The following is a 15,387-nucleotide window of genomic DNA, read 5'->3' as shown; positions in this document are numbered from 1 at the left end:
CTCAGAATCTAGACCGCAGACAGCCCATTACCCTTCCTATTTTGCACAGGATGCTAAATGTTCTCAGAGCCGGCGTTTTTTCCCCTTATGTCGACACACTGCTCGAAGCTGTGTTTTCCTTAGCTTTCTATGCTTGTCTCAGGTGTGGGGAATTTACTACCTCGACGAAATCTTTCAACGCTGAAACAGACATCGCTTTCGGCGATTTGACCTTTCACGCTAGTCATTATAACGTATGCCTTAAACACTCAAAATGTGGAGGTGCTTGCACGGTAATCGTGGCCCGGATCGGTAATAGGTTTTGCCCGTTTAATTCCATGGTTAAGTTCCTAAGGCTGAGACCGATTACGGGCTCCATTACTCCACTATTCCTGATCCCTGGCAACGTGCCATTATCCAGGTCTTTGTTTAACGATCATTTTGAGGTTATCCTTTCTCTACTCAATTTATCACCTCAGCCAACACTGGGCATTCCTTTCGAATAGGGGCGGCTACTTCGGCTGCTAACCAAGGCGTCCCGGCTACATCCCTTCAGAAATTGGGCCGGTGGTCTTCCTCTGCGTTCACAGCTTATATCCGCCCCGACTTAAATACGATACTAGAAACTCAACGATCATTGAAGCCTTAAAATAAAAATAAAAATGTAAATATATAAAATCCTGCAGGATTGCATATAACTGGTGGTGGTGGTGGCATTCACCGGGCATTTTGGTATTGCTCGTGTGCATCATAACAGGGGGAAGGGACCAGGCGGGGGCCAAAGGCCTAAGTCCCATCCAGAGGTCATCAGGGGAAGTTGGAGGGCCGTATGTGTAAGTCCCATCAAGATGTCATCTTCACTGTGGCGGGGGCCGTGCGCGTAAGACCCATGAGATGACATCAGTCGAGTGAGGGCCGTAGGAGTAAGTCCCTGCAAGATGTCATCTTTGCCATGTCAGGGGCCGAAGGCGTAAGACCCAGCAAGATGACATCAGCCTAAGTTGGAGGGCCGAGGGCGTAAGTCCCATCAAGGGGCTATCAGTGTCCAGGTCTGGGGCCAATTTTGTAAGACCCATCCAGGTAACCTTATTTCCAGGTCTCGGTCCGGGAACCTGGGTTGCGATCGGCAGTCCATCGAGATGTCCTCTACACCGTGCGTTGACTCACCAGATCTCTTAACTGGGGTGACATCAACCCGTGCAAGTTTAACTTCTGTCATGACTGCTTTTCCGGGTTAGCTTAGGAATGTCACGACGGCAAGGGGTAAGATATTTATTCATTCATATAAATAAATGTCTCTTTGGGGATTGGGCCGATTGGACCTCAGTATCCCTACCTTCAGGAATAGTCCCTCAGGATGGAGTCCAATCGCCAAAGAACTGCACAAGTCATAGTTGATGCATATGGAATAAACCATTGTTACTATCAAATAAGTCTCTCCTGATTGAAATGTAGCTTAAGCGCAAGTTCAGTCAGGAAGACAACCAGTCGGGCTCTTTTGCCTCCCGTGTATGTACGCTATCAGCTGATTGGGGGCGTGCACATTTTGGTAACCAATCAGATTCTACAACTATTCGCTGGAGCCAATCACGTTGTTGCTGTCAAATGTTTAAAGGTATTCTCCTCTCCGTTGGCTGTCAGCTGTCATTTTCAGTGCATAGCTGAGGCGACCCTCCTCCACCCCAGTCACCTCCAGTTGGCATCGGCGTGGTTCCAGGTTCATCATCTAGTTGCTGCTATTCCTATTCACCACCACCAGGGGGATTGGGCCGATTGGACCTCAGTATCCCTACCTTTGGGAATAGTCCCTCAGGATGGAGTCCAATCGCCAAAGAACTGCACAAGTCATAGTTGATGCATATGGAATAAACCATTGTTACTATCAAATAAGTCTCTCCTGATTGAAATGGACTTGGTAAAATGGTAAATGGATTTGTACAGCGCTATTCTAGTCTTCTGACCACTTTAACACTACATTACCATCATTCACCCATTCAGACCGATTCGGGATTGGAGGGGGCAAGCGAGATAGTTCATGATGTTGGTCTGTTGGCAGAAAGCATAGCAGCGTCATGTGACTTCACTAATCAGCTGTTATGGTTCAGCTGTGTGAGACAGTGCAGCGCACGCGTGTAAGTTTCCACGGCAACGGAGCAACTGGGTTCATTAACGAGCTGATCAAAGGGCAGAGAGCATAACAGCCATTTACACAGGATTGACACCTCAAACAAAAGAGAAAAGAGTTCATGGAGGAGGGGGGTGGAGACAAGGAAAGGGGGTTCTGAAATGTCCTCTGTAAGACCTGAATACCTAGAGGTCCTGTCAGACTGCACTAATCAGCTAATACGGATCAGCTGTGTTGGGACCAGCACGAAGCTTTCACAGTCCCACAGATGCTCTGTATGGCACTGCACGTTTTATATGACAAACCTGTAAATAAATGCACTATTTGCCGTACTGTCAGAAGTGTTTTTGGCACTGAGGTACTTAGCACACATCTTTATTACCTTCCCTGGCCACAGAAGAATGTGTTAGAGGATTTCCACATATGCGTATAAATGGGTGATTGGGTTTGATGTGCAGTACTGGAAAATGAAGAGGACAGTTTCTGCAGGTGGATCAAATTCAGTAGGTGTCCCACCCTGACTACCTCCCAGGCCTTCTTTGGTTTAAAACAAGGTCAGATTCCTAAGCTGGGGTGAAGCCTGCATGGTGCTGGTACCCACCCCCCTCCAGTGCCAGACAAATGAGCCTTTTTTTAAATGCTAAAACATTATTTAAAAATAAAAGCCTCAATGATTATCTGTACCTCAACCATTAGGTACACCACAATTGATTTCAAATACTAGTACAACAACTAGTACTTACTTTTTTCATTTCTGTACTTTAAGCAACTTTCTGAAATTAATTTCAGCTTCATGCAGTCCAACGCATTTTCTAGTTATTGATTTATATACATTCAATTATAAGAGCTAGAAAGCTGAAAAGTGGGGCCGTGTCCACCCCAATATTGAGAAAGTACCAATCTGTCCACCCCCAATATACATATCAGAAAATATGAACCCTGTCAATTCAAGCTGCTCAGCGCGAACCGCGACATGGAGCGGTTGGAGGAATCTGCTTCTGCTCCAACATCAGCTGGTGCAACGACGTAACAGTGATCCAACAACACTGTTCCCCTGATGTGGAATTGTTTATCATGTGAGATGCATGTTCCGGTTCGTGTGCGTTTCACATTTTTTTTCTATAGACCAGATGTTGTGACCAAGCAGGAAATTATACTGTGACCACATAAGGCAAATATAGGAACTGAGGGATGAAGGAGTACAGGAAGCGTGAAGATAAATCACTATCTGACACAGTGCTCCTAGCACAGAATGGTACACTTAAACATCCTGAGCAATAGCCGTCTGAGAGAAAACCAGCTCAAACTAGTTTTCAAGGACATGAGGAGACTATAAAAAGGGTCAGAGTCTGACAGCAGGCAGACTCTTGGATGGATCGCTTGCCGATACATGTATAGAGTCTCCAGGTGCACTTGCGGGGAATTGCTCAATGTATCTTTTTCTCTTCTAAATAAATGTTAACTTTTTATCTTGTGTCGGAGTCTTCTCATCAACCAACTCCGGGGGATTGAAAATCCCAACATGCCCCAGGGTCGGGTTGAATGTATTCTTCATGTCACAAAAACACACTTCTTTACTTCTTGTACGTCCAGAAAAGATATTAAGTTGTGGTGGCGGGCGTGGTTTTGGCGAGAGAGGAGAAAGAGGGGGAGTGGCTCAGGGAATGGCGCCAGGTGGAGGTGTAATTGGCCTCAGCTGCATTCAATGTGATGAATTGTTTGTCTCCCTGTCTACTTAAGCAGTAGCGGTGATCCGGTGAGAGACAGAGAAGACGCCAGGCGAGCGAGCCGGACGGACACCGAGAACAATTAATCAAAACATTCAGAAGCAACTTTGCCTTGTTCCTCATCCTTCCAAGAACCCCTCCCCTGAACCCACACACATTACATAAGTGAAAACCATAAGTCAAAGAAAGGTACATATTGTTTTATTTTGTGCAAGTTATAAACGAACATTCTTTTGCAACCACGAACAAATGCCAAATAATATAAAATATATATTCTAACATGAGATCATATAATATATTAAGACAGACCAAAATGTTACAATGAATTTGTAGAAAGCCCACTGTTAAGTGTCAAATTACATTAAATTAAAATATCCTTATACTGGGCTGCACTGGACTGGCAGGCGGACCCCCCCCAGCTTAACTGACACCCGAGACTCGACACAGGAGTTGGTAAGCACACAGCTGATCTCCGCGGAACCCCTAATTTATGAAGAGGGGAATCATCTCTCACTGACTGCACATTAGCTAACGTTAGCTAGCTAGCAAGTCTTCATAGCTAGTTAAATAGCTTATCAGAGCTAGCCAACGTTAGCTAACTTAATCCTATAAAATAATTAATACTTAGTTATTACTCACCGTAGGCGATGGCATGTTGCTCGGTCGCCTGGTGATGCAGAAGTATTCGCCGGTGCAAGTTGACAACAACTTTGGCAGTTTGTCTTCCACCACCCAATCGTGCATGGATTTTTTCTTTTGAGCCTGAGACGGTGACGGGGCCTGGATTTGCTCTTCCGCAGTCACAGGTCTGATGAAGAAGTGCTAATTTTTTTCTTTAATAATTTGATTCTTCCCGCACACGCAACATTAGTCAAGGCCATTATCAAAAACATTCTGTGTCAAATGGACCGGGTCATTAAGTCTACAATTTTGACAAGTTAACTGAACAATAAACTGTAAAACCGTCTGAGGCAAATTTGTAATCAGTGATTTGGGGCATTAGAAAATGAAATGAATAGAATTCTATTATATCATCGAGTCGAGCCTGCGTCATCCACCCCCCTTATGTTTGAGTGCAAATACAGTGCAATTTATCTTGGTGCTCTCCAACAAAATGCCAAAGAGCATTTTCATCCCATGCACATAAATATACATGATTTTTTAAAATGACCACAGAAGAACAGACATGTCTAGAGAGCAAAACTATGGTTTTAGGGAAGTCGCGCAGAGGGAAGGTGGACGCAGGAGAAAAGAGGTCCATGCAGCCATTTCGTTTAGAGGTGTTAATGCCAATAACCACTTCTTGCTTGAAGCAGCAGCAGAAGGAAAGAGGAGAGGGGGGTTTACCATACTAGACTGAGTTTGACACCAACAGTGGAGAGAGAGAGAGAGAGAGAGAGAGAGAGAGAGAGAGAGAGAGAGAGAGAGAGAGAGAGAGAGAGAGAGAGAGAGAGAGAGAGAGAGAGAGAGAGAGAGAGAGAGAGAGAGAGAGAGAGAGAGAGAGAGAGAGAGAGAGAGAGAGAGAGAGAGAGAGAGAGAGAGAGAGAGCAATGTTCGCAGCTCTGATATTCTCCACACTTTCGGAGAACCAGACGGAGAGCAGTTCCCCAGCGGGTATCCATACATCCTTACTGAGGTAGGCTGTGTTGTCTTACTCCCACTGTTAAGTTAAATCACGGAGAAATTAGTCGTACAATACATTTGAGTTGGAATTGTCGACATTCATTACTGTGAATTTGATTGACTGCTACGATGTTAGTATGTAATGCGTATCATAAATGCACATTCATTTGGACGGTATTACTGCTGTGTTTGTCATGATCCAAGGTAATCATCGTGCAAACTGAAAAGGCTGAAATCTTGTACGTGTTTGTACGTTGGAAGCCTACTAATTAATGGATGACGTGGCTATGACGTGAGGATAATATCTAATTAGTTATTTGCCTTAATTGTTTCTACTAGGTGGGTCTCAATGGGCTTTAATGTGTCCAGTGTATAATAACAACAGTCCACACAGAGTGTCCTCAGCATGACGGTGAGACCGGAGACTGCGCAAGTAGCGGAAGCCTCAGTGGAACTTGCACAGGACTAAAGCTTTGTATATTTCATCAGCATTCAAGTGTCTTGAGTCGTTCACATCACCATGGGGATAAGGCACATGTTGTTGCTGCTCATATACCTTGACCCACTATCTGTGCTGAGCACTGCTACAGGCATTAAGAAGACCAAACAGGCATCCAGAAAGGCTCCCAAAGCCACCGCGGTGCCCACGCTCGTCCCGCAGAAGACTGCCAGCAACCACGACACATGCCTGGGCTACTACGACGTGAGCGGGCAGTACGACAAACTATTTGAGTGCAACAACACAAACCACCGGTACTGCTGCGGGACGTGCTACCTGCGCTTCTGCTGCGAGTACAAGAAAGACCGGCTTGACCAGAAAGCCTGTAAAAACTACCAGACGCCGGAGTGGGTGCAGACGGCCGCCCCGTCGCCCATCCCTACTGGAGAAACATACGATCAGAGCATGGATCAGACCAGCACGGCGGTCTACATCACGTGTGGGATCATAGCCTTCATTATAGTGGTGGCAGTGTCGATCAAAGTTGTTTATGACAAAGCCACAGAGCCGCCTCAGGAAATGAATATACACAGGTGAGTGTTGTGTGAGAAGTACTTGTTAATCCATGTGTCACAAATATGCACTCAAACCCTTCTTTAAAATGTAACCTAGAAGAAGAAACAAAGTCCCTTTGCCTAAGAGCAAATCAGTTCTGGATTTAGAAACTATGACAGAGGTGAAGGTCCACCCTGATTTTAGAAAAAGCATATTTGTAGTCGTAATGTATCTTAAAAGGTTAAGGATGATTCTCTTTTCATGTTGAGTGTTTATTTCCCGGAAACTAGGCTGAGAGTGTGTTGGAATGGATTAACAGATTGTTGTCCAAAACCAAAAGGGTAAGCATGTTTCAGATTAAATTTTATTATACTTCCAGCAGATACTCACTCCCAAAGAAGTGTATTGGAAGGAAGGATAAAAATGAGTTAAGAGAACTACAGTGCTTCTGGTAATGTGGTGCTTAGAAAAATAGAGAGAGTGTGTGTGTGTGTGTACATTTGTTATGTGTCGGAGTGAGATGAACTGATGTTAATATAGCAAACCAATATAACAAAATACATGTTAGAACCAGCCAGGATATTTTAGCTCATGATGCAACCAAGTCACGGCAACCAGAGGTCCAACATCCTACTCTGCAACATACCCAAAGCTCACCTCCCCCACTCCAACTCTGCACATCAGCTTTCTGCTTTGTTCAAGTCGAGATTTGACAAGAATCTTTAACAGAGATGGGATAACATGGAAAATGATTGAATCTCACCTCCTCGGCTGGCTTCTTTTCCTCCTGTGGCTTCACCATATGAAAATTATCACACAAGAGGACTGGACCAACAAATGCAGAGGCAAAAATTGTCTTCAACAATGAACATTTTTTTTTCTTATTGGATGCATTATTCAACACTAGCAATTTTAAGACTGTGAATAATGGATAGTGTTAACGTTGGCTGTATCAAGGTCGTGTGACAAGCATGCACCACTGCACATTCAATAAGGAAGAGGAAGGAGGGGGTGAAGCTAAAATATTAATTTAAAAGCAAAGGTTACAGTCGGCGATTTGTCGAGCAAAAGCTTTAAGCTGCAGACGAGCGAAGGTAATTTGATTTCCTTTTTCAAAATGCAATGCCAGAAAAAGCAAACAACCACTTTCTTTTATCATGATTGCTTCACCTTCTATTCACACACGTTCCCCCTTAATGACTCCATCTTTCCATATGCGCCTGGTACAGTCTGAAAAACATTCAAATTAAACCGATCAAACTACTCATACATCCAATAATGTTCTCTTTCAAATGAACATTCGTCATGTTCCCAGACGTGACCATAAAAGAATAAACAAACCAGCCCTGAATTACCTATATAGCACAGCACTGTCTTAACAATTTACGGAACAGAAGTGTTACCACATTTTTAACTGACTTCAGCTGTACAAGAAGAGTAACATGGTGCAGTATTCACAGCCGCTCTTGTTTTTTTGATTTACAGAGCTCTTGCAGACATCCTGAGGCAGCAGGGGCCCATTCCCATATCGCAATATGACTGTGAGAATTTTGCTGAGATGAATGGCTCACCCAAGGACAACACACCAGTCCGAACCTCATCCAAGAACCACTACACCCCTGTTCACACCTCCAAGTCCAACCATGGTAAGATTCCTCCATTGTCTCCACCCACAAGCGTTCACAAGATCAAACGTCAAGACTGGTCCTACACACATCCAACTCATACTCAACATATTTGCGATGAGCAAAATTGTGCATTTCCCTCTGACGAGCCCCCGCTGCGCACACGCTTTCAGCAATATAATCTCCAATGTAACATCCAGTAATCATCCGATTGAGCAAGACAGTACATTACATTACTTGACATGTAAGTCAAGGTATAGTCTGAAGATATGTGTCTTTAGTTTACGGCGGAAGATGTAAATGCTCTCTGCAGTCCTGATGTCATCAGAGAGCTTGTTCCACTATTTAGGAGCAGGACAGCAAAGAGTTGTGATATTGTTGAGTGTTTTGCTCTCAGTGAGGGAGGAACAAGCAGTTTGGCAGATGCAGAGACAAGTTTGACCATGTCCTGGATGTAGACTGGACCCAATCCATTCACAACATGGTACGTGAGCACCATTGTTTTGAAGTGGATGCGGGCAGCCACCAGCAACCAGTGAAGAGAGCGGAGGAGTGAAGTAGTGTGGGAAAATTTAGGAAGGTTAAAGACCAGTCGAGCTGCTGCATTCTGGATTAGCTGCAGAGGTTGAATGGCGGTAGCAGGGAGACCTGCCAGGAGAGAGGGAAGAGCGGGGCCTGACAGGCTGGAAGTGATGGCCTCTCAGCCATGCAGTGGGTGAACCAGAGAGCGGTTTTCAAACCCAGTAATTCAGAAAACTTGCAGGGATCATAAATAAAATGGCTGAAAACTGGTCAAGAATAAAAGGAAGCTGAGGGACACTTCAACATGGGACATGGAGCAGCCAGGGTTTGAACCACTAACCTTTCCGTTAATTAATTTTTCTTAACACATCCCTGATTTTACTTGAAACGAGATAACATTTATTCATTAAATTTGAAAACTGAGAATGAATATTGTTCAGACATTATTCAATCAAACTGTATTTAATTGAAATGACAGTTGTTCACACATAGACAATCATAAATATGTAACACTTCAATAATTATGCTACCAAAGGATATTATTGTGATGTCCCAGACCTTTAGATGAGGAAGTTCACTTTGAATGGAGCAAGTTGAATTTATAACCTTTAGAGGCATTACAGCATGTAAAATAGGACTTTTATTGTCTCTACTGGTTGCATCTGAACTGCAACCCAAATATCATTGTGTCTGATAGAGTGCATGTTGTTGTTACGGTTGATTGGAGCTATGGGGTAGCAGAAATGCTTTTGTGTCTTGTTTTCTGAATGAGAACTGAATTTTCTTATCTATTTGAGTTCACAGCCTCTTTTTGCCACATCACCATCTATTGCTTCCTCATTTGTTGCATCAGTTGATTCCTATGCAGGTCACACAGCTTCTACGCTGCTGCACATGGTCGGCTGCCTTAACACCGATCTTGCAGGTTTTTTCATTCAGTAAAGAACAGGCATCCTGCTTTCTGTTTATCTTCTGTTAACTCAGTCCGCCCTAGCTCAGTATACCAAAACCAAGCCCCTTTCATCAAGGGAAAACGTCTGTCTGTATAAATTGGAAGCTCCGCTCAATATATTCACAGGCTCTAAGGTGCAGGGGACAGGGAACACACACTTTCTGATAGAAAATGCATATTCATGTTTGGCAAAATGGCCATTTGGCATAGAGCGGAAGGCTGGCCTCTTCAGGACAGGGTCTAAATGGAAAACCCATGAAGCAACACGCTACAGGGCCTAATAGGATCCTATCAACTTATGTCTACAGTGATAATACCATCCATTCCTCCTTTGATCCTCAACATGCAATGATGCCCAATTGCTGTCAGAAGTAACCACTTCTTTACCAAAGTAATTTCTTTCATGCTCAGACCTGTTTAGGGGAAATAAATCAGAAGCAAACACTGATTTGATCATTCCCATTGCCTTGCGTGGTGACACGCTACCCTTGGTGCATTGCAAAACTTCTGTTTTTAGAACATATTCCTTAACAAAAAACAGCCTAAAGCCAAACAGTACAGACAGCATAATATGATACCAGCGCAAGTGCTGCTATTTTTGTTCCCAACCACTCTGCATTGTTGCGGGCTCAGATGTGGTTTTAGGTTGTGGTGTATACACAGAGCACCCCACGGCCACAATAAGGAGCAACAAGGAAAACATGCATACATTTTTTTTTGCTTTTCAAAAAGTATTGCTTGGTTTCTTGTCAAACATTTTCTGAATATGCAGAATCAGGAAACATAGTTTTCAGGTGGTGAAGAGAGTGGTTGTTTCATCACAGCAAAGAAAAAAACGATTACTCCCATATAACACTACTGCTAAAAAACAAAAAGCTTAGTTATAGGTCTGTGCTTACTGTACCAGAAGAACACGCAGAATAAGAATGACGATGTTAGGTTGTGTGCTCATGCAGAGCCAGTATCTGAGCTCCACACAGTGCTGGAGGGGTCTGCTCTGAGATGAGCGGCCTCTGTGCTTAAAGGTCAGCTCTTATGGACAATTAGAGGTTTAGATGATAGAATAACATTTGCAGCTTCTTCTCAGCTTTGAGATGACCTTCAGATATTATGTGTATGTGTGTGTGAGAGAGATTTTTAGAAAACCTCGATTTTACTTTTAAAAATGTCAACATGCAAAAAGCAGATAATACAGCAGTTATATAATATAAAATATAGTGTGATGAATTAGTCGACCTGGACTCCGCCGTACTCCTCCAGCATCTCCTTCTCTGTCAGTGGGCCACACCTCCCGCTCAGGATCCGCCTCAGCCGGACAACTCTGTCTGTGGCGTCAATCGTTTTACTTCCAATCTTAAATATAGTGTAACGGGTCTTTCAAATGGTCAACCGATATTAATATGTCCTCAATATTAGCTATAATAAGTAAAATAGAAGGCTATAGAAATAACAGTATAGGCTAGTATAAATCTCAGAAGTCCAAATTCGGCTACAGGATCTGGTGGTCAGTAACAACACAGAAACATAGGCTTAAATTTGGTGCAGGTACCATGTATTGCAAAATAATTAAACAAAAATATTTACAAAAAATAGAGATAATGAAAAAAAGGAAAAGGATCCCAAAATATTTACAGACTGCAGTTGAACCGGTTATATTTAAGTGCACTTTGTAGTGGTTGTTCAAATAAGCTATACCAATATAAATTACAGCAAATACCACAAAAAAACGGAAAAGAAAAAGAACCGCCCCTGCAATGGATGGTATACAAGACCAGCGCGACAACCCACAAGGATTTTATGGAATGTTTGTATTGAATAGTCCGGAGGTTATTGTTCATCAATGAAATGGTGTGTATGTGGGATTGAAGCACTAGTCAATGGAGGAGTGTGTGGGGGGCAGGCTGTGGACAACCTTCCTACCAGAACAGTAGGGTGGCTATTCAGTGGATGCTACACCAATGGTAGGCTCCCAGCAATGGTAATCCAGCTCGCCATCATTCGTCCCCAGACAGAGAGGAAAACCTGGCCAGTTCCTCTATGCAAACATATGGCAACCTGATGATGGTGACGATTCCCTGCAGCCACTGTCCACAGCTGCCGATCCGCTTCCCCACACCTCTGAATGAGGAAGACGCTGCAGCCTAGTTTAAACTCGTGCTCAATTGCGCGATTGGCCAAGCACAGTCACGTGACTGGGGTTGCATGAGATTGCATCTTAAAGGGCCGGGGACGGCAAAAACAATGTAATATATTGCCATATTTCAACCTGGGTTACAATAGTGAAAAGAAAGGGTTGATTCTTAAGTCTCGCATGCCCACGTCTCCGGAAGGAAATACGGTTGATAAAACTGTCACTCATGATAACACGCCCCCCAGATGATGCCCTGCCCCTTCACGGTTAAAAGTCTGAATGTCCTCGCTACGAGGACCCTAATAATAATTCCTTGAGCCATAAGCTAAGAAATTTCCACCATGGGGGGCTGAAATACTAGTAGTACTTACTAGAAGTACTAGCAGTATTAGGGGTAGTAAAAGTCATTTTAGTATTAATACCAGTTGAAATACTAGAAGTACTTGCAGTACTATCTGAAAGCGCAATAAGTATTCAACAAAACAGCTTTATCCTAAGCTTCATGGTTAAATTAGAGATAATCATCGCAGCTTTTATTTTGAAATGATGGTATTGGGTGAGGGGGTGGAGGGGTTGAGAGACAGAATTTGTTATTCAAACTAAGAAGCTATTAATTGATAGGCCTCAAACATTACAGTAAGAATTCCATACATGGGGAGTTGTTTTTAAATGATTGGATTGGGGAGAGAGAAAGAGAAAAATGGAAAGAGGGAGGAAGGAAGAGGGTAAGGAAAGGAGAGATGTCTGTTGACAGAAAGCATAGCTGCATCATGACTTTACTGAGACACAGTGCAGTGCGCTTGTGGAGGTATCCACGGCAACTGAGCAGCTGGGGGCGGGGGGGGTGGAGAGTAGAAGGTCATGTCAGGCTTCACTAATCAGCTAATATGGATCAGCTGTGAGTCACAGACAGAGCCCGAGCATGTTGCCGTGACGACGGAGAAGCTGCGGTCACAAACGGGCTCACAGGGGCAGACAGACAGTGATTTACTCAGAATCCACATCTCAAACAAATGCCCCCTGGAGCAAAACTAGCCGGGTGATCCAAAAAATAATGTGATTGTGAGAGACACACGATTCTACCATGTGTTTTAAAACTGCGCAACTAGCAGTTTACAAAACATGTACCTACTGGTTTTTTTTTTTAGAAATATGTCCGAAGATTTGTATTGGAGCCAATGGGGCTTGGGACAGACTTTGTATCACTTTCTGGCTCCTCAAGCCTGAAAAGTTAAATGAACTTGAAAGAATTGCAAAAAAAAACAGAAATGGGAGAAGCTTTTATGAATTTGAAAAAATACAGAAATAATAGAAGCCTAAAATAATTTAAACATTGCTGAAAGAATAGAAATAGGAAAAGCTGAGAATTAAATTAATTGAATTAAATTATTTGTAGCAATATAAGGTTTAGTACTAGTTATAGTTGCAATTTTGGTACTAGTGGTACTAGCAGTAGAATAAATAAGTACTAGTTTTAATAGTATTTGAAAGCAATTGTGGTGTACCAATGGTTGAGGTACAGATATCATTGAGGCTTTTATTTTGAAATAATGGAATTGGGTGAGGGGGAGAGGGGGGAGAGAGAATGTTTTTCATTCAAACTAAATGGACTTGGTAAATGAACTTGTACAGCGCTTTAATAATCTTCTGACCACTCAAAGCGCTTTAACACTATATGACATCACTCACCCATTCATACACTGATCACAGGACCTACCACAGTGGCACCTGCCCATCAGCAAACTAACATTCACACACTGTGGTCACAGCTAGCACCATGCAGGTTCACCCCACCTTAGGAATCTGCCCTTGTTTTAAACCAAAGAAGGCCTACAGACTCTGATCCACCTGCAGAAACTGTCCTCTTCATTTTCCAGTACTGCACATGTGGTGGAAGATTTTGCACAGACAATCGTAAAGTAAGAAACAAAGGCTCTGAGTCAAATATGTCTTTCTCCGTTTATTTCCTTGCAAGGGAAGAAAGGTCACAAGAGCTACGTGCTCTGCAGACTGTCAAGAACCTCCTTGCCCCCTAACGGAACGAGGCAGTTTTTATACCTAAGTTCAGTTATCGGTGGCGTCAACAGAAACCGTGACCACCTTTTTGAGTCTCTACAGCCAGGATACTGGGGACATCTAATCCATGTAAGACACATCAGTTCTTTGACCATGGACTCACCCTCCCAACACTTGAAAACAAATCTGGTTATACACATATGACCTACTTTGTTTAGTCTCTACAGCTAGGACGCTGGGGACATTTATCAGTGCGGAACACTTCAGCTCTTATACCATGGCCTTTTGATCTCAGCACTTGCAATTAATAAACTGGTTATACAAATGAAGCATTTTAGAAGAGTTACATATATTTTTGCTATTACATTACACTTTTCTGATTACATAATAATCACATAAACCCAATCACCCATTTATACGCATATGTGTAAATCCTCTTTGATGTAACACATTCTTCTGTGGCCAGGGAAAGTAATAAAGATGTGTGCTAAGGACTTCATTGCCAAACACACACTTCTGACAGTACGGCAAATAGTGCATCTATTTACAGGTTTGTCATATAAAATGCGCAGTGCCATACAGAGCATCTGTGGGACGGTGCTGGTCCCATCTGTCTCCATCCAAATCGCCCTCATCACGTTTACAATTGTTTTCGCCCACCAGCGGACCCCCCCCATCTCGGCCCGTCTGTCGGTCCGCCCGCAACGACTAATATACCCCTGGTATTTCGACGTGCTTATTATCCGACAGACCTTCTTGCGGTCCAAGTCAAAACTATATTTTTCGTCTACTTATTTTTATTTTGAATACAGTGTTGTTTTTTTCAATGTTGAACAACAAAACTTTTGACCTGGATTTGGCTCCATAGATTTACTGTGATGGTTTCACCATCATTCAAGTTATTTTAAGGTATGTTTTAGAGGCAGAAATTAATTTTGTAACAGTTTTACCTGTTGTTACTGATACATACCTACCCTAGTCAGGACACTCTTAAACCATGGTTAAATATTATTATTGATGTAAAATAATCATTAATATCAGAACAATGCAACAGATGTCTCTGTTTCATGGAAAAACCGCATGGATGTTTGTGTTGCTTGTGAGACTTCAGATTTATCTTGTTACTCTTTTGGGTGGTCCCAAAAGCTACTTTGGGAATCACAAATCCAACTGCTGCTAATGTTACTAATGTATATTTCTGCAGGACCGATATCTCTATGTGTGTGGTTGCCTTACATGCCTATAAATGTGCGTGTGTACAGGTGTCCACTATGGGAAAGAGAGCATCCGCAGCAGTGGAGGCGCTGACCTTCAAAACTTCATCTCCTCTGGCTTTGTGACGTTGGGTCGAGGCCACCAGAAAGGTGAAGTGCCTCTTTCTGTCCTTACCTCACAGGAGATTGAATTAACTCTTATCTACCAACACCCGCTGAATGATGACCAACACACTGTTCCGTTTTCATCACCGCTGATCAACTACAAGACACCTTCATAGGTGAAATGTTTCCTGTTTCCCTCTTAAAACAATTCAATTCCTCTGCATTTTAAAAACAAGCAAACACACAATAACTCCTGCTGACAGGAGGAGGTAACTCCGAACTCCAATATACAATACGTATTCTTATTATTTGGGCTCCACAAATCAGAGGTGGGTGTGTCAGCATAGGTGAACAATATAACCTGATGCTGCATT

The 15,387-nt window shown here is 43.0% G+C and overlaps 1 protein-coding gene across 7 annotated transcripts in view; it reads left to right on the top strand.

Annotated features, from left to right (window-relative positions):
• The first annotated feature begins 5,360 nt into the window (after positions 1 to 5,360).
• The window catches only part of LOC119212835 (protein shisa-6-like), a 59,610-nt gene continuing 49,583 nt past the window's right edge, over positions 5,361 to 15,387 (top strand). For all 7 annotated transcript variants that reach the window (XM_037463646.2, XM_037463647.2, XM_037463649.2 and 4 more), the window contains exons 1-4: positions 5,361 to 5,467; positions 5,794 to 6,486; positions 7,934 to 8,094; positions 14,957 to 15,058. In XM_037463646.2, the coding sequence (XP_037319543.2) occupies positions 5,975 to 6,486; positions 7,934 to 8,094; positions 14,957 to 15,058 (775 nt within the window). In that variant the 5' untranslated portion in view covers positions 5,361 to 5,467; positions 5,794 to 5,974. The remainder of the gene's footprint in view (positions 5,468 to 5,793; positions 6,487 to 7,933; positions 8,095 to 14,956; positions 15,059 to 15,387) is intronic.

This window comes from Pungitius pungitius, chromosome 21 (genome assembly GCF_949316345.1).
Source record: "Pungitius pungitius chromosome 21, fPunPun2.1, whole genome shotgun sequence".
In the NCBI taxonomy this organism is placed as follows: Eukaryota; Metazoa; Chordata; class Actinopteri; order Perciformes; family Gasterosteidae; genus Pungitius; species Pungitius pungitius.
Note: the sequence above shows the minus strand (reverse complement) of the source record. Positions and strands in the feature narration are given on the sequence as shown.